This window comes from Pseudorasbora parva, chromosome 13 (assembly GCF_024679245.1).
Source record: "Pseudorasbora parva isolate DD20220531a chromosome 13, ASM2467924v1, whole genome shotgun sequence".
Lineage (NCBI taxonomy): Eukaryota > Metazoa > Chordata > Actinopteri > Cypriniformes > Gobionidae > Pseudorasbora > Pseudorasbora parva.
In genome coordinates, this window is record NC_090184.1 from 16,320,277 (window position 1) to 16,344,126 (window position 23,850).

General features: G+C 37.7%; 1 protein-coding gene across 5 annotated transcripts in view; it reads right to left on the reverse strand.

Moving 5' to 3' along the window:
• LOC137038593 (novel protein similar to vertebrate membrane associated guanylate kinase, WW and PDZ domain containing 1 (MAGI1)) overlaps window positions 1–23,850 on the reverse strand; it is a 140,288-nt gene that overhangs the window by 103,481 nt on the left and 12,957 nt on the right. For all 5 annotated transcript variants that reach the window (XM_067413299.1, XM_067413300.1, XM_067413298.1 and 2 more), the window contains exon 2: window positions 3,830–4,119. In XM_067413299.1, the coding sequence (XP_067269400.1) occupies window positions 3,830–4,109 (280 nt within the window). In that variant the 5' untranslated portion in view covers window positions 4,110–4,119. The remainder of the gene's footprint in view (window positions 1–3,829; window positions 4,120–23,850) is intronic.

The window sequence follows — 23,850 nt, forward strand, 5'->3', positions numbered from 1 at the left end:
AAACAGAGACACTCTCATTATTTTAACACATGCAGTGAAAATATACCATAAATTAACATTTAGAATCAAGGTAAAGTGCTTACCCACTTCAAAATCTGCAATTCAAAAAAACTGAAGAGCTTGCTAAAATAAACACACACAGATACATTCTGTCTTGTCCCTGGAGGCAGTATTGATTAACCTTTGTAGATATTAGAGGTGTTTCTAATCAATCAAATGAAGCCAGGGTTGTTCTACCATCCAGCCAGAAAAGAAATGCTACTAAAGACCACAATGAATTCACTCTTTTATGGTCAGTATAATGCCATATCACACTATGTAGAACCACATACGGGTTATAATGAAAAGTGTGTGCCATAGAGACGTTCTCCCACAAACACACACAGCCTTGGATTAAAGTGAAAAATGTCACACACACACAGTCTTGGCACGGCTGCCCAGTGCTCCACTCAACATGGCTGATCTCTTTATTTCATCTGCTGTGGTTTATGGTCTCTGATGACAGGCCACTTGGCTGTTATAGATGAACAGAGTGCCTCTCGAACCCATCAAAATGACAGACCCACCCCCACCCCACCTCTCTTAGTAATAAAACGCAGCTCACAGTTCTCATAAAGGAACATAAGCCCCGCAACCACATGAGCACACGCACGCACACAGCATGTAGGTACAAAATGACCGCTATGACATTCTGGAAGGACACTAATGCTGGCCGGCTGCTCTCGCTGAACTCTGTCTACCTCATTCAGCCAGGGCTGCATTTCCCAAAAAACACAGTAAGCCCAGGTTGATCATTAAAATCATTCAAAGTTGATCTGAAAAGTAAGCCGCGAGATTTGAGGCATCATTCATGTTCTTAGCATAAAACAATGTGGTACTAGTTACATTCTGAAGTTCATAAGATTCATAATTCATAATAACTAATGCAGTCAACAATAATTTGGGCTGTGTCCCAAAATAAATTGATCTTAGAAAAAAAAATATTGGTGGCAGTGGTCTTAAAGGGTTAGTTCACCCAAAAATGAAAATGATGTCATTAATGACTCTAATGTCGTTCCACACCCGTAAGACCTCCGTTCATCTTCAGGACACAGTTTAAGATATTTTATATTTAGTCCGAGAGCTTTCTGTCTCTCCACTGAAAATGTATGTACGGTATACTGTCCGTACTCAACTCATGAAAAAAAGTGTAGTGCCCGCGCCTCTTGTGGTTCAAAATGCTTACGCTACGTCAGACGAGCAATGTCGCCAGACGTAGCGTAAGCATTTTGAACTGCACTTTTAAATCTTGCATTTTAAATTAAATTTAGTCTATTTATGTACTGAAGTATGTAGGAAAAGTCATGTCACGAACAGCGACAGGTTGCGAATGAAATTAGGTAGTGAGTAAAGAACGTTTCAAAATAACTGAAATTGTGAAAGCACCCGTTTGAATTAATCTTGTCAAAATTGCAAAAATCTCTTATTTACATTGTTTCCGCTTTGTTTATAATAATGAGAGGATTTTTGTGGGCATGCAGAACTTAGTAAACTTGCGCTAAATATAAATGAATTTAACGTTTTCAGAGATAATGAACAGATTCTCACTACCAGTAACTTACACAACTTGCAAAATCATGTTGTAAATACTGGCAGTGTCGCTGAACACACATGACAATAATATAACTACCAGATCATTTTAATATACTTACTTTCTATTTTATTTAACAATACAATTTTATATCTTGCATATAGTAATATAACTGTTAATCCTACAAAAAAAAAAAAAAAAAAAATATATATATATATATATATATATATATATATATAAATATATTACTTACATTGATCTGACCTGGCAGCCAAGGTATGGCAGCTGCCACACCCTGCCATAGCAATCATCTAGCAACCATCCAGAACACCATAGCAACGCCCTAGCAACTACCAAAACTACTTTAAAAACCACATAGCAAAGCATTAAACACCACTCAGAACACCTCAGCGGCCATTTAACAATGATCTGGAAACCAGCCAGAAGTTCGAACCACATCACACATCATGGTGGCATATTTTGCACAGGCAAGCATCACTCAAATGTTCTTCTTTAAATATAAAATTGAGTATAATAACTAATCACCCAGTAACAATTCTGTAAATTGCATTAGTGCAAAATCAACATAAAACAATGGAAATGAAAGAGGTATAACTAGGTCTAAATGAAAAGAAAAAAAACTCTCACTATGATCAATTCCGCTGTTTGGAAGACAAAGCTGCTTTTATAAAGGCTTGGATGTATTTCAGCAGGGACATATTGATCTTTTTTTTTAAAATAGATGTGCCAGAATTAGCACAAAGCTCCTCTTCTCTGTGGCCACTGTGTTATATAGGATACACAGGCAGATCAAAAGATGATATTAATAGCATAACAGGATGCATAATCCTGCATTTCTAGGTATATGAGATATTCTCATCAGCTAATGCAACAGTGAATTATGACCTCACTGAAAAAAAGCTCAGTTGAATTGTCTGCAGTTAGTAGTTGGAGATGTTATAGGTGTGAGAGAACAGCAGAGGGGGGTGGGGGTGGGGGGGGGGGGGGACTCGGTTTGATCATTTAGAGGACAGAGGACGAGGAAGTCATGGTCAGGTGTGACATACAGTTTGAAAAAAAAAAACATCCATGCCATGACACCATGTGATAAATTTCGGCGCCCCCTAAGGGTGAAATACAACCCATGTGACATAAATACCACCATCCTGCAACTAGGGACCAAACTCTATAAAGAGTTGACAAAGATGGATTTGCTCTGCTTAAAAAAAACATGTTTTTTTTCTGCTGTGGGAGTATGTCATACTGTTATGACATTAAGAATAGTTGATATAGTGGTCAAAACATCATGAATACTTCATGAATATTTTACTTGAAATACATCAATTTACGCAATCGTTGATAACTTTGTGGTCAGTAAGATATTTTTTATGTTTTTGAATGTTATGCTGTTGACATGGTGGTTGAAAATTTAAAAGAATACTGACAAGAATCTGTTTATTGAAATAAAGCTAAATTAAAACAGTACTAAAATAGCTAAAGCTAAAACTAAAATAAAAATGTAATTAAAGCTATATTTAAAAACAACTAATAAAAATGACTAAAGCACAGAACAAGATTACTAAAACCTTAACTAAAATTAAACTGAAAATATAAAAGTAAAAGTGAATTTAAAGTATTCATAAATATTATATGAATTATACTAAAATAACAGTCAAAAAATACATTAAAAGTACAGTTACAGTTGCAACTGTTTTTTATTTTTTATAAATATTTTAAAATGTAATATAAAATGTTTGTGATGGCAAAGCTTAGTATTCAGTGTCACATGACCCTTCAGAAATCAATCTAATACGCTGACTGAAACATTTTTATTACTATGTTGAATTATTATTAATGTTGAAAACAGTTGTGCTGCTTAATATTTTTGATGAATAGAGAACAGCATTTATTTGAAAATATTTTGTAACATTATGAGCGTATTTACCACCACTTTGGATCAACTGAATCTGTCCTTAGAGAATAAAAGTATTAATTTCATTCTGTTGAATGGTAGTGCATTTGTAAATGAGAGACAGTGAAAACAACTACACACTATTAGGGTGTTGTGGGTGGTTGCCAGGGTGTTGCTATGCTGTTGCTGAGTGGTTGCTAGGGTGTTTGCTATGTTATTCTGAGTGATTTGTAAGTGTGATTATCCCAAATTGTGAGCTGTAGCAGTAATGATGCTTGCAATAGCAAGAACAACTAACAATGATATGATATACATTCAGACTAGTTATGTGAGAAATGCAACATTACCTGGAGACACTGATTTGATGCGGATTGGATGGGGGCAGGAGTTGAGGAGCCCACGCACATCTCCTAAAGTCAGGCCCAAAGCAGGAGTCCCCCCGATTTCTATGATGATATCGCCAACTGTGATCCCTCCCCCTGGTGCAGCCGTGACGAATGGGAACTCTCCATAATCGGCCCCGCCTCCGATGGCAATTCCCAGCTCTCCAGAGCCGCCCACCAGCGGTATGAACGTCTCCTGCACTTTGGAGCGCCAGTGCAGCTTCTTTCCTGCAACCTTAGACATGGCCAACGAACTGACAGAGAAAAACAGAAAGAAAGAGAGAGAGAGGATATAGACAGAGATTAAATTCATGTCAGTGGGGACTAAACATTGACAATGTAATGCTAAACATTTAGTGTTTGGACATGTCGTAAATATCTACGTAAGACATGCTCATATGGTCACATGTCATATGGTTTTCAAAAGGCTACATAATCACAGAATATTAATTTCTGCATGAACCATTTCTTTAAATCTAGGGCTAAGAGTCGACAGATCAGGGAGGGCAGGAGGTCAATATGTGCCCTAAACAACAAGGAGTATGCCCTCATTTCTATGTGTTCTGTAATGAGCCTCCAGAAAAATCAACAGATGCCGTCTCAGTGGGAGGCAAAATGAACACTACATAAACCTGCTTCATCTAAACAGGTGGAGGAGCTCTTCAAGGCAAACGTGCTATTTGAAGCAACCCCTCAACAAAAAAACCAATAGTTGCCCCCAAAAAACATTTCAGCTTGCTTAAGCATGTCATTGCATCAGACAAAGTATCATCAAAGAAATTGATATATTTGAAAGAGAGGACAATCACATTTGTTTGGTTTCAAATTTTAAAACAAGAGATTTGCAAACAGCTAAATAGCAATAGATGCAAATAGCCCCTCTTGTTGGCAGAGGCTATTTACACTAACTCCCCCCACTAATGCCTGGCCCAGACAAAATTATGGAAGATGCTAGATTGTCAATAATAGCTAGCCTATCTAGACGCTAGAAATCTAGACGCACCCTAGCGGCAGCAAATTTAATCTGCCCGCAAGTGTCGTCTAGGAACTCTCAATACCCTTCTGAGCTGTATTCCCCTAACTCTTGCCGGACCAATCACATCGTGTATAGAGTCGGTGGGCGGGGCCATAATGACGACGGCCGAGTTGTGTTTGCGTGCTTCTAGTAAACACAGAAACTGGCGAACGGCGGTGGTCTTTCGAATCAGCTTTGACTGCGATTCTGGAAGACTTGGAGTTAAGCTTTTCTCTGAGAAAAGAACAAAGAACGGCACTGAAGTCATTTTTAAAAAGGGAAGATGTGTTCGGAGTTTAGCCGACCGGATACGGTGAATGTTTAATCTATCAACGAGCTCTGTTTCACCTTCGTTGCTCTGGTTGGTGTAGCGCTATCCTATTGCGTCCAGAGGGAGTTTGAAAGACAACTGTTTATCCCGCTCCTCGGATTGAGCCCTGTCTATGGTGAGTTTCCAGACCAAACATCTTGATGTGGGTCTGGCTTGTCAGGCTAAATAATAGCAATAGCGTGTTTGGGGTTAGGCACGTGGCAGAAAGTTCTGACGCAAATCGACCAGAGTTCGAATACGCCTTTTGCCGAACTTGCTCTACTCCCTTTTTCCCTATAAAAATGTAATTACTAAAGTAAATAAGTAGTATTTAAAGAGGACCTATTAAACCTTAGAATGTAATGTTGATGTTTGAGCTTGAAAAATGTCAGCAAAGTTACAGCAAAGTCACTCAAAAGGGAGTTATTCTCTTCATCACTGTTTCTGAACTCCCTGAAGTGCCTCGGTTGTAGCTTTGAGGTTTCATCCGGGAACATACACTGCAATATATTCCTCATTTAAATAATTTCTGCCCAAGGTATATGGGAAAAAGGGGCGAGGCCGGGTTGAGTTGTATTATGCTGTGTGTCCATTGCCAGCGACCCGCATCGACAAAGCAATATGATCTCATTCATTACAATGGAGAGCTTGCAATTTTCAGTGACACGAGTGACAGTGACCATTGGCGACAGGATGTAGGTGTACCCAAATAAAGAGCGACTTCTGGGAGAAACAACCAATAGGAGTGAAGTTAGTGGAGCGCACGTGATCTGTTATTACATTATGTAGTGGACAGTGTCGGCAGTGTCCTATAATTTATGATAGGCTATGCATACATATGGGGTATTCGGCTTGCTGTCTTTGTGCCTGAATGGCTTCATGATCCCAGACAGACTGGTGCTTGTGCTGCAGATAAATAGCCTTGATGGCAAAGAGCACTTGCTGTTTGTCTTTACCTTTAAGAGCCAGATTTACTAACAGCTTGCGCCAGCGCAAACCCTCTTTTGGTGTAAAAAACTACTATCTGGATTTACTAAAGACACGTAGTGAAAATGTTGTGCTGAAAAGGCATGGTTATTTCTGTGGCTGACCTTATTGCACGCAATTATAGGAGTTTCCCTTTCAGACGAAAAATCTAGGGAGAAGAGTATTTAAATAAGTCATGAAGGTTTTACTAAGGTTTCCGCTCATTTTCATTGCTCTTGGTAGATTGTGATAATCATTATGGAAATGATCCGGCTGCGTTTGTGTTCTTTAGCTTGCATTTTGTCAGTAGATAACATGCTGAACCTTTCTACTACCATCTGTGCTTTTATGGGATTGTGCTCTCATGCTAACTTGCCCGGTTTAGTAAATCTGACCTTTTATGTACTAATTCCATTTATATGTAGTCTTTTCTCTTAAGAATAGTTTTAGTGGCAATAAAACGACACTATGCCTACAACATGGAATAATGTGTGAATGTCATTTATAAACATAGGGAACGCCCACTAGCAACCTCACCGTCAGCCACTGGCGAAATGCGACTACAAAGTCGCTGGCCTGTGAATGCAGCTTTAATAGTGTGTTAAAACTCAGGGTTATGATAAGGGCAATCATAGTCTGAACACACTGGGCCAGCCAGCAAATCAGAGTGCATCACATTTTTCTCATGGAGGGGCTATGTAGAGACAGGAACTAAACAGGGGGCGTTTCCCAAAACCATAATTACTAACTATGAATGACCTCCATCTAAACCTCACCCCTAAACCTACCCATCACTGGGGTTTAGGCAAATCGTACAAATTAGCCAGCAGCCAACTCGTAAAATACGTACAAATTGCTAACTAAGTTAGCAACTTTGTTGGTTGTAATGCAATTTCCCATTGCCTACCAACTAAGTTGCTAATAGGTTAGAAACTATGGTTTTGGGAAACGCACCCCAGAGCATTACTGACAGATATGTAAAAAATCTGTTTTTGGAGCAAGAAAACATATCTAAGCTTTTTAAAAGTGCATAATATGACTTTTTTAAGACAAAAAAAAGAAACACATTGTGGATTTGAAACATTTCGATAGTTAAACCCAACCCAATCTCACGGTAATTTGAGTGAGGTCGAGTGAGGTTGTAAAAATGTGTATGATTGTTGCTAAATCGTACGTATTTTGCGAGTTGCCCCATTCCTATGATTTCCTATGAATGACCTCCATCTAAACCTCACCCCTAAACCTACCCATCACTGGGGTTTAGACAAATCGTACAAATTAGCCAGCAGCCAACTCGTAAAATATGTACATATTGGTCGCGAGATAGTGATGGTTAAACCCCACCTGTGTAAACTTGAAGAGGACTAACGTCATACATTTACAAAAAAAATCACCTTGACAACATTTGACTAAAAGTCATTGCAAAAATGTGTTTGAAAAGATACGTTATTTCTGATAAAAGCTCTAGCTGCATTTGTTTGCAGACACCACTTGATTTGATTTTGTATTATCTAATGCAATAAAATGAATACATTTTAAGCGTGGCTTAAGTGCCCAAATACTATTTTGGCCCACTCTGTAGTGTTTTTTTCCCCTTTTTCAACGAAATCCTCTAGAACTGTCCAACTGGGACCTGTGCTCTGTAATATTAGGCTGCATATACAAAATTGATATTGCATAACGTAAACAACAAAGCTTACTGAAATGATGATTTCCTGCTGTATTATATATGATGATCCAACTGTGTATATTCTTCATGTAGACATTTCATGCCATTGCATATATTAAAATGTATTACATAACTATACATTACTACTTGCAAAATGAAAACTTAAAGTTAGAGTTAGAGTTGTGTGCTTTTTGGACATAGAAAATACATGCTTTTAAGACATATTATTGCATTCTTTGATGCACCTTGCAGTACCATGTAGCCTAAATATATTATATATTTGATTTATGCAGTATAAAATGTAGTATAAAATGTAGCAATGTAGTATAAAAGGTAGCAATATCAATATAATAAAATGTAACAATTTTTATGTTACATTTTATTATATTCTGTAAAAAATAAAAAGTCCAATAGTCCAATTATAGGCCCTAAAATTACCATAAAATGTTTTCTACAAAAACTAAATAAATAATTAATAAAACGGGGAAAAAAGAAGAAAAAAATCACTCATTTCTCACTTGGCAACATTTATCAAATTCAAAGGAGTTTCAGCTTTTTTTTGTAAAATTAGAATGGACGGATCCTCTGATGTAAAGGTGACAGACCATAACTTAAAGAGACTTCGTTTTTTAAATCTCAGAGCTTTAACATGCAGAGATGCCCCACTAAGTGACAGTTGGCCAGGCTCGCGCGAGGGGCAGGTGCAGTCTGAGCGAGAGTGCCTTGAGACATGACAGTATTGGAGCAGCGCTGTCATTCCCTCGCCGGCCCCCATCCAATCTCTTACTCTGAATCTACTTTAAAGCGGCAGAGATGTGTAGATGTCCGGCGAGAAACAGATAGGGGAAAGAGAGAGATAATCAGAGAGGAAGATCAAGACGGGACAGATGGCGAGGGAGCATAAGGGGCTGACAGAATGAAGGAATGAACGTGAGAGGAGGGCAAGGAGCCGGGTCACGGAGGAAAACGCAGAGGTAGGTTAGTTAGAGGACTGGTGCCAGATACAGCAGGAGATAGCGGGAGACAAGAGGGGATAAGGATTAGATAAGATGAGGGAAAATATGTTTGTGACAGCCAAAAGGGAATAAAGCAGATCAAGCGGTCACAGTGAAAAAAAAGAGCAAGTCTGCTGCCTTATATATATTTGCAATGGAAACCATAACTTCTGCCAAAATACCAAAGCTACTACAGTATTACTACCAATCATGAAATTATAGATTCTATAGATGGTTTTTATATTTGTATATCATAGCTCATAGGGTATTTCGAACAAAACCTTAAAATGTTTAGTATTACACATCTGTACCAATGGTGCTATTTGTGAAAGTATAAGAGAGATGGTTAATAACAATTTCTTTAACCGTTTTATCATCAGATGTGTAAACTCTGTTATCATACCTGATGATAAAACTGTTTAAAAAAATATGTACGACAAGACAACAGCATAAAATGTCTTAGCAACCATCTAGCAACAGCTGTAGAAACCAAGTAACCACATAGAACACTCTAGCAATCACCTAGCAACACCCTAGAAACTACTAAACCCCACAGAAATGTCCTCGAAACCAAGCAACCATCTAAAAACCATCCAGAAGACACAACCAACCACCTAGCAATGCCGTAGCAACCAAATAACCATCAAACAACCACCCAGCAACCATCTAGCTACCATCCAGAAGACCCTAGGGACCACCTAGCAATGCTTTAACAACCAAATACCCACACAGAACACTAGCACAAATACATGTCCTAGAAACCAAGCACCCATCTAGTAACCCCTTATAACAACCTAGCAACACTGTATCAACCAAGCAATCATCTGGCTACCATCCAGAAGACCCTAGGAACCACCTAGCAAAGCTTTAGCAACCAAATACCCACACAGAATACTCTATCAATAACCTAGCAACACCCCAGCATCTAATAAACCACACAGACATGTCCTAGAAACCAAGCAACCATCTAGTAACCCCTTATAACAACCTAGCGACATTGTATCAACCGAGCAATCATCTGGCTACCATCCAGAAGACCCTAGGAACCACCTAGCAAAGCTTTAGCAACTAAATACCCACACAGAACACTCTAGCAATCACCTAGCAACTCCCTAGCGACTAATAAACCACACAGAAATGTTATAGAAACCAAGCGGCCATCTAGCAACCTCTTATAACCTCTTATAACAACACTATAGCAACTAAGTAACTAGGTCTGAATCCAACTAAAGATTTTTTAGTCGACTAGTAGTTGTTCATTTAAACCATTAGTCGACTAATCATGCATTTATATATATATATAATTACTTAAATGTCAGTCACCGACTGCATGAATTTGCCACTTACAGTAGAGATTTTTATTATTATTGTTGACTAACATTTAGTAATTCAGTAACATCTAGCAACCACCCCGAAATACCAGAGAAACAAGTGTAACGGAGGCCAGCTAGTAGTCGCTGTTCAAGTAAACCTCACTCTGATCTCAAGAGACGCTCTAGCGACTGAGGTTGCAGCCTGATTACATTTACACATATTCTATGGTTGATAGATGGCCGCTTGGTTTCTAGAACAGTTCTGTGTGGTTTATTAGTTGCTAGGGTGTTGCTAGGTGATTGCTAGAGTGTTCTGTGTGGGTATTTGGTTGTTAAAGCATTGCTAGGTGGTTGCTAGGGTCTTCTGGATGGTAGCTAGATGATTGCTTGGTTGATACAGTGTTGCTAGGGTGTTTTAAAGGGCCTCACTGTTAGAGCGTCCGACTCTCATGTCGGCAGACCCGAGATCGAGTCCTGCTTGTAGTGAGCGGGTCGAACAGGAGAGGCTACACAAGCAACCTTCTGCCCACCATCCAGAAGATCCTTGCAATGCAACCTTTTACCAAACAACCAAAAACACTACAACAATCACTAAACAACACCCCAGCAACCACCCAAAAACATCCTAGCAACCAACTATACTAGCATCACATGTTTTAAATAGGCCAGCATCACTTGTATTGTCTTCAAAACATGTACAAATCTTATGATATTACAGTACAGTAGTAACAATGACTGCAATAATCTATCCTTTTTTACCACTCTAGTTAGTTTGTTTATGATGGTTTAAACTGTTCTCACATCCTGGCCTTGCTGTATTCAGCTGGTATTCAGCATTCTTGTTGCTATGGCTAAAGATATATATTTTTTCCCCCACATGGTCTTTTAAGGCTATTCAGAATTTGGCATATAAAATGCATTAAAAAAAAATGCACCCTGTGTTTAAAAAGAGATTCTTTGCACTGCTTCTACAACCATACAGCATGATTCATAGCAAGACAGCACATGAGTTAGCTTCTAGCGCTATCTTACACTTTCCTCTTAATTGTCTCTCTTATGTTATTAGCACCGGGGGGGTCTGAGAAAGATCAATACACCCTAATTGGTGATCGATAGAATCCTAACCAGGGGTCAGATGGAGGAGCAGTCAACCTGACTGCGGCACAGTAGTATCCACAGTTATGGCGACTGGACGTCCCCTCAGGCTGTCCTGCCCACCAGGCCTAATGAGGCTAATTAAACAGCACGAGAAGTGTCTGAGGAGACATGACTAATTGTTTCCAGTTGAGCAATAGGCCGATCGGTCATTTATCCAGCCCCACCCCCTGAAGATCCAGCAGCTGATAGGAGGAGTCTTTTTGTTAACAGCTACGGAGACAGAGATAAACTGAGTCAGGCTCCACGCAGGCTGCCATTGGCACAGGAAGAGGAGTCGTGGATATGACCTTGGAGCAGGAGAGCTCAGGTGTCCATGGATAGAGGGGCGAGACAACACAAAAATACATTCCCTTACAGTGAATAAATAACTTTAGAAAACATGTTGTAAAAATTAAAAGTAAAAAAATTAATTAAGACAGTGGAAACTATTGAAAGAACTGTTTTTCAGTCAGTCACTCACAGCCTCATTTTCATGTGTGGAAATGGATGTAGAATTAAAAATATCTTCAATGAGTAGAGATGAATGATGTGTTATGTGAGCTGAAAGGCATATATGTTGCAATGTTATGCATGGGTAGATAGATCTTTAAAAAAATAATTATTACATAAATAATATACTTTATAAAATATATTTAAGTGCAAACATAATGAATGATATTTAAAGATAAATGAAGATGAATTAGTTTAAATTTATGCCATTATAAATTTATGCCATTAAAGGCACAATATGTAAGATTTTTGGATTAAAATATCCAAAAACCACCAGAACAGTGTTATATATTTTGTTGACTTGTGTACTTGCATTATCCCAAATATTTCCAACAAGGTTTAAATCCAGAGATATAAGAGATTTTAACCAGGACATGGACTGTCCCCTATCAATGACATCGTTACCCTCGATTTCTGGTTTTATTTTGTAGAAACCATGGAAACACACAAGACGCTTTACAGTTTTTCTCAGTTGCTTTGGTACATTTCTCAGATCAGAATTGAAATTCTCAAAACTCCCTGTTCAATTCTCACATCATTGTGTCACTTGTGACATAAAAAAGCAGTTTCTCATTTCTTTGAACAAGTTGCAAATGCTTTGGTACATCTATGCCAAGGATTATGTACAATTCTCTGTTGTTTTCTACATTATCTGTTGCTCATGTCATGTTGATCAAAATGTATTATATTAGGTCTCTGTTGAATAGTCTCACCCCCCCCCCCCAAACATTTAGGCACAAGCTCATAGCAGAAGTCTTTACATGCAAAATGGTTGTCATAATATGTCAAGAATATTTTAAATATTTTCCATTAGACGTTCACATTTCTGGTTTAGTTTTTTTCTTTGTGTTATGCAGTGTTGTCTTTTTTTCTTTCTGTATCGCGATGAGATATGAAATATTGCAATGAGAGGTCTGTCAACAAATGACAGTACAAACAGTAAAAGTGTTAATGTGAATCTTGTCCAGTTTCCTGCAATCAAACTCACACATACACTAAGATGTAACCTACAATTGACAATATTGTTTTGATCAAAAAGTTTTGTCATCAAAACTTTAGCCATAGTTTCCATCAGAACATCCCTCCAGAGTAAACTGTTATATTGACAACATGACTAAACAATCTGACTGTCTTATCCGTACACAATGACACAAGGACTTGTCATTCTGATGGCACTGACATGTTCATTGACACAGATATTTACTTCTGAGAGATGAACTAAGGATTTTGAGTAAGAGAGTGGCTTTTGCAGGTTATCTATGGTGTTTTGCTATGTGTACAAACTGTTTTGAGAAATGCACTTACTGTTTTGCAAATTGTGAGTTTGATTCGAGAAATGTACCAAAGCGACTGAGAAAAACTGTAATATATTATGTCTTATTGGACAGGTGAGCAACTGTTAGGATACATTCATCGACAGAAAACTAATGATTGTTATATAGCTCAACACAGTTAGCCATATTGTTTAAATCTTGTTTTCTTCATTTACCATGTACCAGTACCAGTACCATGTTTTTACCGTGCCTAATATCGATCTTACTGCAGTGTGCAATTAATGTCTCATAGTAGCCACCGAGCAAACGCACAGAGCAGCATTGTAACATAACTTTTGACACACTGAAATGTATCTAATGTGATAAAAGAGCATAATAAAAGCTCAGCGAAATCAAGGCGTCATCAAGCATTTTCAATAAGCAACCTCTAGAAGCGCAAAATCACATATTGTGGATTTAAGGTATAGGCCTACTTTGACAGACAGACAGACAGACAGACAAGATAGATAGATAGATAGATAGATAGATAGATAGATAGATAGATAGATAGATAGATAGATAGATAGATAGATAGATAGATAGATAGATAGATAGATAGATAGATAGATAGATAGATAGATAGATAGATAGATAGATAGATAGATAGATAGATAGATAGATAGATAGATAGATAGATAGATAGATAGATAGATAGATCAAGCAAATATATTCCTAGTTACACACTTAAATGTCTAGAGGTGTCTTTGTGTTAGACAAACTGTCAAGTCTGGTTGGTTTGAGACGGCTCATGCTGTCAGGCACACACACACACACACACACACACACACACACACACACACACACACACACACACACACACACACACACACACACACACACACACACAGCGCTGATTCTGGTTATAAAACTACACATCTTCACACTCTAGTCTAGACTGTCAGCCTTGCTCAGTGGCATAAGTTGCATCTATATTCAAAGGCTGAATGTGTGTAAGATAAAAACCCTCCTTTTCATACAAATCAAAAGATCTAGGGGGCACAACATACATTTGATTCATACATGTGTACATTCATTTTCATTTAATTCTGATAATTGCCATTAGTGATACTGGCTAATGTACTTGCTGTCACCAATTAACGACACCATTATAATGTTTTTAGCTTTGCTTCATATTTTCCATGTAGCAGATATTCTGCTTTAGAAAAGCTGTTTTATTACATCAATTTCAACTGGCTGAAGTCTGAACTAGAAACGCTGGTGGCTCTATGAAGATGCTGCATATTTTACATGTAATGTTGAAAATGCTGACCCTTAAGGTCAGGAAAAAGCTGACCGCCCCATATCCGTTTTCGCCTCCACCCCTCGGTTCTGCTAGGATGGCTCACCGGTGAAATTCTATATAGTCCCGGAGCAAAACAATCCGTCACATCTACCGCCATTGTTGTTTTCTCTCTAAATATAATTTCCTCATAAGACCTATTTTTGGATCCATCTTTATTCCAGGAACACCCATGGCATCTCATTCATGAGAACATGAATAACTAATGCTATAGGCTATACATCGTGTGTGCCAATGAAACTAGTATAGTATAAATGAGTCGGCTGCTGTGTGTCTGCTCGTGGTCAGAATGTGGAATAATGGATGCTCATCTCTGTATTCATTATCTTAGTCGACCTTACCCTGGGCCGCTGACTTTTTAGAGACTGCTGAATTCATTATCACTGTCACGTTGTAGGTGTTCAAAGAAAAGCATTCTCAGAATGCAGACGTTTCTGCAACAATAGGAAAACATTCAACTTTTAAAGTCAACATGAGACATAAGTTGTGATAGTCTTTTTCCCCCTATTATGATGTATGTATCCGAGTGAGACTTATACTCAAACAAGAACAAATCTGAAATTGATTGTGTTTTGCTATTGCTGTGATCTCATGAGAGTGACAAAGTGTCCCGCCCTCAATCGCGCCAGTAAACAGAGAATCAGAGAAGAGATGTCTATGGAAGTTGTTTTGTCCCACAAAATGTTCTAACAATTTCAAGTTTACTGTAAAAAAGTACCAGGAACATATATCTAAAAATATTTTAATAATTGTAAGATATAATTTCTCAATTATGACTTTATTTCTCTCAATTTTAATGTATACACTCGCAGCTGGGAGTTATGAAGTCCGAATTGCTATAAACCCATAATTCCCGAATTGTGAGATAAAATTAACCAACATGACCATTCACAAAACATTTGTTATGGTATTTATTAATATTTGTTAATATTAGTTAATAAAATAGGAGTTGCTTATTGTTTGTTCATGTTAGTTTACAGTGCAATCCGAGCGGCTGGAGGCGTATCGTGTGGGCGGAGCTAAAGAGCCATGAGCACGCTATTGCGATAAGAGAGTTTGAAAGCTCTGACATCCTTAGAAAATGTGGAAAAAATGTTGTCCTAAATAAACGAAGGCTATCAATCAGATTCAGCCATAGATATATGATCCAGAATCAGATCCAGAGGCTAACATTGAAGAGGAGCAGCAGCAACAACGACTCCAGCAGGACGTCTCTGTGATGTACTATAACTGTATATATTTGCTTAGCGGCTTGAAGCAGTTTAACTCACCACCTGCGGTTCCAAAGCATGGCCGTGAATCTTTATCATTGGAGCCGCTCCATCTTTCAGAATTATATGATCTGCAAATCCAGAGTTGAACTGGGCCTTGTTTATAAAACAATCATCGCTGAAATTCAGGGAACAAGCAAAAACACTGTCGCTTCTCCGGAAAACAAACTTCATCCACTGTCCCCTTAGTGCTGGGTTCTTTGGGAAGCTGTACAGGGTTGTCTTACACTGACAACCAAAAACACACTTCTTTGGCAGACTGATCTCATGAAATGGTGTATGTATGACACCAATTCGTATGCCATTTTGGCGTGCTATGAAGACGCATAATCGCCTTTTAGCCTGTTCGTCAAAGCCGTTTCATTCTATTCCCCTACAAAGCCCCTACCCCTAAACCTACCCATCACACACACACACACACACACACACACACACACACACACACACACACACACACACACACACACACACACACACACACACACACACACACACACACACAGCCCCTAAACCTACCCATCACAAGAAACATTCTGCATTTTTCACATTTTCAAAAAAAATATTTATGTCTATAAATATAAAAATTATAAAATATAAAAATATAAATATAAATAAAAATTATTTATGTCTATAAATCCATTTACCTTGTGGACACACACATATTCAGACACATTTTGAACACGTAACTCAATCCCTTCCCTAAACCTACCCATTTGTGCATTATAAAAAACAGGATATAACAGGCAGATACAACTGCATGCATAATTTTTTCAGAAAGTACAAATATTCCAAGTGTTCCAAACGATTGATTTGTGTGAAGAAAATCTCCAAAAGCGAAGCGATCAGAAAGCTGAGTGCATCCGCGATTAATGATAAATATTGCCGCCGGAAGAAACGTCAGGTCAGCTTTGACAGTATTGGCTGTCGTGTGTCTCGTGACCAATTGCGTCATTACGTCAGCTTTGATTGTAAAATGCCATTGGCTCTCATGTGTCTCGTGACCTCGTCATTCTAAACTTGTCGTGACGTGTGTATCATTTGAATCAGAAATATGAACAAGTGCGTGCGTTCTGTTCACAAAGGGGCGCGATCATCATTTCAACGACTAAAACATTAAGATCAACTCTGTTCTTCACATGAAGATATCGTATGACTTCAGAAGACTTGGAATGCAACATGAGTTAATACTTTTATACCGTTTTTTTGGTCTGTTTTTGCAATAAATACATGTGACTGTACATTTATTTGCCTGTTACGTGTTTTATATTGTTGAGAGGGTGTAGGTTTAGGGTAGGAGTGGAGTTAGTTGCTCCAAAATATAAAATTAGGCTATAAATAGTAATTCTGTCAGATCAGGTTGGCTGAATCACACAGCGTAGACATACACGCGGATATGATGGTTTGTTTAGGCGTACACACACGTGGAATCACACAGCGTACATGCGGATAGCTCAAAATGCGTACAGATAACACGCCACTTGGCTTTAGAAATTGCCGTGTTTACGCAAAGGAATGATGTCAAGTTGTCTTTGGTGACATTGTTGATTTCGTGAAGTCCTGTGACCTGTGCAGCGCAGCCGACGACTTCCCTAAAGTCGAGCAAAGCGTGTTCATGGCCATGCTTTTGTTCTCTCGCTCTGGTCGGCGACTCGGCGTGTGTGCGCATGTGCCCTTCCAGGAGAAGTTGTTGACGTCAAATAGGCCCATACTTGGAAAAAAAAAACGTTCAGAAATTTGTAAGAAACCAGAAGGAGTAATTTGGAACTAAATATTTTCTGCCACAGAAATACTCCATCAAACGTCCAACTGATATTTTTGAAACTTTAACAGTGTAAAAAACTCTGTAACTGATAAATTATTTATAGTGAATACTGAAGAAGAATAAGAAATGGAGAACTGGAGAAAGTTAAGTGTGGGTTAGATGGAAACAGCAAGACATTTCAGAGCACTTTGGTTATTATAAACACCCAAAGGACATAGGGAGATAAGACATAAAGATGAGTAACTTCTTTTGGCCAGTGAAGATAAACAGGGGCTCAAGGCTTGTGACACTAATTAGAAGGTGACTACAGCAATAAAGGGATTTATCTGTTCAGACGCCGCTCTGAGAAAAAAAAAACTGAGATAAAATAGCAAAGATTCATAACATTTAATGATAATGTAATTAGAAAAATGTAGGCTTTTTTTGTATAATTCAATATTTACAAGATCAAAGTAACACTGCAGTGAAACGGCATTGAAATCTGTTGGAAGAAAACAGAGATGGAAAAAAATGAAATTATTGATGGACATGAATTGCAAAATAATAATAAATCATATGTGTAATGCACCTTTCTCATACTCAAAGCATGATTACCATATTATATCCCGTAAAAAATAATATTTTTAGTAGTGCAATACTGTCATGGGTATGTAACTTAATCCACATGAAGAGAAGCGTGACGCAGAATAAATGAATAACAAAGACTTAATCAACGCAAAGAGTGATGGCATACACAACTTAACTTACACAAGAGAGAAGAGACCATGAACAGAAAAGAAGTCAGGGCTTAAAGTCCCCACGAAATCAAAATGTAAGTGTTTTGACTTTTAGTATGAATATATTAGTCTTATTGTTACCTATAAGCTAGTGTGCTCCAAAACAATGACAAAATCGCATTTCAAAGATATAAGCATTCAAAATGTACAGTTTGTCTCTTCCACCAATAATATGGATCAATTATTCTGATGACATCACTCTGCACTTCATCGGATTTTCTGTCCAATCAAATGCTCCCTAGTCTCGCCCTGAAATAAACACTGAAGCTGTGGTTGAAATCCAGAGCCGGCCCTAGACCTTTGGGGGCCCTAAGCAAAATTTAGTTGGAGGCCCTTGACCGTTTTAAGTAAGGCCTAAAGAAAAGCAATGACTACCTTATAACTATACTGTACATATATCTACTATGTTACTTTAGAATTTTGTAGTCTATTAAATTAGGTTTTAATTATTCTATGTAGCCTACTGTATGATAATTATCTTTTTTTTTACGCTGCTGGTCCTGAGTACGTATTTCGTTCTTATGTGGTAACATGTACAGAACGTCAATAAAAGACCTTGAGTTCTTGAGTTAAGTTCCATGTTTGATGTCTAACAGGAAAATTATGATACCACTGAGCTGAATGGCAGCGCAGTGCAATGAACACACACGGATGAACTTGCTGAATAAAAAGACTGATAAAGTGATTTTCACTGACCATCAAAGAAACATTTTTAATTGACGCCAGAGTTTAAAAGGCAAAAACAGCACACAATAACAAATTTTGCTGGACAATAAATTGGTCAAGAAATTATTGCGATAAATGATAAGATTTTTCATTCTAAACCCATTTTCATTTAAAATAATGATAATGGCATAATAATGCAGGTACACCTTTTTTAAAGATCAATAAACTTTTATCTCTAAAGACTCTGATACGGAAAACATTTTAAATATCCACAATAAATTAACAAAACAACCAAAAAACAAGAAAAGCAATGGACTCTCAGTCTGTTAACAAAAAATACACTTGAATAAATACCAAAAGCAATAAATAAAATGGATGAAAACTGCTTTAGGTACACATTAGGGGTGGCACGGTTCACAAAAGCCACGGTTCGGTTCGTATCACGGCTTTAGGGTCACGGTTTTTAAGTTCTGTACGGTTGTTGTTGTTGTTTTTGCTTTTACTTGTTAACACTCCAGAAATTTACTTCAGCATAATATGATATATAGCTTACTTATCCACAATTCAGGATACAGTATTAACACAATTGTTATATCATGTAATCATGCACAAACTGAACTTGACTATCTCTGAGGAAAGCTAGGTGAGATTTTGATACAGCAAGAGAAAGACATTGATGACATGCTTTCATTTATTTGGCAAAAAAAAAGAGGAGAATGTGTATTGCTATCTCTACAGGAACTTATGTGCCTTTTTTAGACACAAATATTGAACTGAAGAATTAACTTGCATTTATCAAACGGCCAACTTCAGTGTAGTTTTAAGCCTTGTTTATGCTTGACGCGTCCGCACGTGCACGGCAAAAATTGCGTCAACGAGGAGTGCGCGAGACCCAATTTCGCTTGGCGGTGTGCACGTCAAATTTTGTAACTTTGCGTGCGGCCCCGCAACCGAAGAAGCTCGAGGCGAATCTGGCCGAGCATGACGTCTCATCACGCCTGCACCCAGTCTGCGCTTCGAGTATAATAAACACCTCCCCAAACAGATGAGGCGAGGTGCGTGCGCTCTCTAGGGGGCCCTCTGCAGGCCACGGGGCCCTTTGCAATTGCAAGGGTCGCTTAGTGGCTGGGCCGGCTCTGCTGAAATCAGTCGCTCCTTCACACACATTTACTATAATACTACCCAAGTATTTTCTCTTTTAAAGTCCAGTCAGTAAACCAAAGACAGTCTCAAATCAAAAGTGTTCCTTATGTCACAAACTACCTTGTAACTATTCATGTCGACATGCGGCTGGGCTTTAACATATATCATTCATTTTTGACCGCTCTGAAGCGAGGGGAGTCTCAAGAGAAGCTAGGTTATCCTAGTATATTTTTCTGTTGACATTTAGAGATATATAGAGGGTGAATTATGCATATGATTATACGTTATGAAGTCTTTCTCCACTGAAGTTCTGAGTTTTTCAAAGCATTTCTATGGATGCTGATTTTTAGAAGGCTGAGATTGCGAACAGGAGATTGCGATTCAGTCATAACATCATAAAGTAAAAGTTGGGCGAGTGGATCTCTGAGCTGGTGTGAGTGAGTGGAGGCGGGGCTAATTTGCATATTTATGAATCTGTCTTAATCTTTTCGCAAGAAAATGTTTTTAAATATGTAAATTTGGTGATCAAAGACTTTGAGGGATAAAATCATTGACTACAGGGGGACTTTACCAACCAAATTATTAAAGTACAATACATTTGTTTTACATACAGTGTTATATTCACTCATCTTTGTTAAAGAATTAGTTCACTTTAAAATGAAAATTACCCCATGATTTACCCTCAAGCAATCTTTAGTGTATGCCCTATGACTTTCTTCTTTCTGATGAACATAATCAGAATGAAATGACTGAATAATGAATGAATATATTAATGAATATCCTGATGTTTCCAAGCTTTAACAGCAGTAACGGGGGCCACGAGTTTGAAGCTCAAAAAGGTGCATCTATTCATCATAAACGCACTCTACGCGGCTCCGGGGGGTTAATAAAGGCCTTCTGAAGTGAAGAATAAGAGCAAAGAAAAATATACATATTTAAAACTTAAAGTAAAATATCTAGCTTCCTCCAGACCACCTTTCATATTCAACTTACGAAGAAAGTGTAATGTAGCCTGACAAGCCAGACCCACATCAAGATGTTTGGTCTGGAAACTCACCATAGACAGGGCTCAATCCGAGGGGCGGGATAAACGGTTGTCTTTCAAACTCCCTCTGCACGCGATAGGATAGCGCTACAACCAACCAGAGCAACGAAGGCGAAGCAGAGCTCGTTGACAGATTAAACTTTTGACGTATCCGGTCGGAAAAACTTCAAACACATCTTCCCTTCTTAAGAATGACTTCAGTGCCGTTCTTTGTTCTTTTCTCAGAGAAAAGCTTAACTCCAAGTCTTCCAGAGTCACGGTCAAAGCTGATTCGAAAGACCGCTGTTCACTAGTTTCTGTGTTTACTAGAAGCACGTGCACGCGCAACTCGGCTGTCATTATGTTAAGCCCCGCCCACTGATTCTATACACGATGTGATTGGCCCGACAAGAGTTTGGTGTTTACAGCTCAGAAGTGTATTGAGAGTTGCTAGACGACACTCGCGGCAAATTCGATTTGCTGCCGCTAGGGTGCGTCTAGATTTCTAGGCTAAGTGTAACGCCTCTCGCAGTCCAAAACACTTGATACGTCATACATCGCATCACTTAAATTTTAAGACGAAGGCATTAAGACGAAGGCATTCATGTTAGTTCAGGTCTAAAAAATAATATGAATAGACTGTTTTTGTAAGTTAATGTTGAATATTTCACTAACTAACTAATTAGTCAAGTCAAGTCAACTTTATTTATATAGCGCTTTTACAATGACGATTGTTTCAAAGCAGCTTCACAGTGTTAAACAGGACAATATTGCAACAAAATTTGATTTGGCTGTATAGTCTTGAGAAACCGGTGATGTTATCATCTTATTTTAATTTATCATATAGCGACAATGTTGGCAGATCAATTTGACAGTTTATACAATTAATAAAGGTCTAATAATTTTTTTTGTGTGGATATTTCGTTGAATAACTTAGATAAAAAAAAATTGTGTCCCCAACTGAGCAAGCCAAGCCAAAGGCAACAGTGGCAAGGAACCAAAACTCCATCAGGGCATGATGGAGAAAAATACACCTTGGAGATAGAATTTGGAATTAAGATTAATACATTTTGGAAGCATTTTTTATTGTTAGTTCCTGTTAACTCATGTTCACTAAAATATATTTCACATTGTTATTTTAGTTTATTTATTGCATTAATATTATTATAAATTATTAATATTAACAACAGTCATTATTGTAAAGTGTTACAACTATTGTTTAATATCATGAGTTGTCGTGTGGTGTTATGTTTTTGCATGGTTAATGTTTAACATGTGTAACCTTTTGTTTTTAATTTAAAGGTCATCAATGATAAACTAAATCATTCTCTGCCCTTCTATTTACCACCTGTATTATTATAGCTATATATTTTGGTATAAACATCATTTCACTTAACGGTAAGGCCAATGTTGATCCTCAAATCGTGGAGCCTCCGCCTACAAACTGCAGTCTCAACAGAGATGTGCCCAAATTATGAAAGTGCAGAGAAGAGTGTAAACAAAATGACTCAATTACAAGAGTGTCTAATTGAATTCCAGAGTCAATCAATCAAAAAATGGGCAACGAACATTTGAAAGTGAGAGATGAAGAGAAACAGACAGTGACTGAGACAGAATACAGATGTATTATATAAAAGCACCAAAGGATTGAATTATAAAGAACATAAATGCTGTTTATCAAAAAAAAAAAATACTTCATAGTAATATAATGTAAACACAACAGTAATAAAAGTGTCCACCAAGAAGGAAGACTATAACTGTCATTTACAGCAGCAACAAACCTCAGTGCGTAAAACAGTATGTTTTCTGCCGCACGACATCTCCTAACAGAAATAAACAAGAGCTGTAAGGTGAATATTGCACCTGTAAGATCTGATTAATCTTATAAACATGCAGTGGCAGCATCTGCTCAACAATCTAGAACATTTATTCCAGTCAAAGCAGGAACAGCACCTCATTCATATGAGAAACACCTTGCTCTAATAGGAATATCACTCAACAGGAAATACACATCTGTGTTTGGGCGGACTGATTGTTATGCGGGGTGGCGACAAAAGTGGGGAAAGACAAATCTTTGAATTATTACTGAGCATTTCACCTTGCAGGTTTTCTCCTTTGCAAAGCTTGTGAGGAATCCGTTTACTCAGCCATTCCACCTTGATTGTTTTATCCTTGCTGTATTAGTGTTGTTAAGCATGAGAACTCTCTGACTGCACTATGAAATGAATTACTTTTCTTCACAGAATCCTGAGGGACCAGCAGTCTAATAATGCTCTTATTGGTTTCTTGATATTACAGGGATTCACCATTAATTTTATATTTGAAAATCAGAAAATTTGACAGATGACTGCCCAAATACACATCAACTATGCTTACCCTTGTTAAAATAAATAAATAAATAAATAAATAAATAAATAAATAAATAAATTTATATGCATATATATATATGCTTTACCATACTTTTAAAAAGAGTACTTATTATGGAAATAATGTACTAAATAATATACATAAGTGAGAACTGAAAATATATAGTTAAAATGTATCTAAAATATAGTTAGCTGAACTTTAGAGTGCATGTTTGGACCACAAAAGTAAGACTTAAGTACATATTCATGTGTAATTTCATATTTACTTAAAATACAATACCTTTAAATGTAATATCAAATTGTTCAAATTATAATTAAGTACTTTACGTGTTCTTAAGTGTTACTCAACACAACAAAATAAGTGTGCTTCTTTAATGCTTGTTATGAAACAGTTATGAAAGTGCTCTTAACACTAGCAGCTCTTAACAACTTTTCTAGACTTTTGAGTA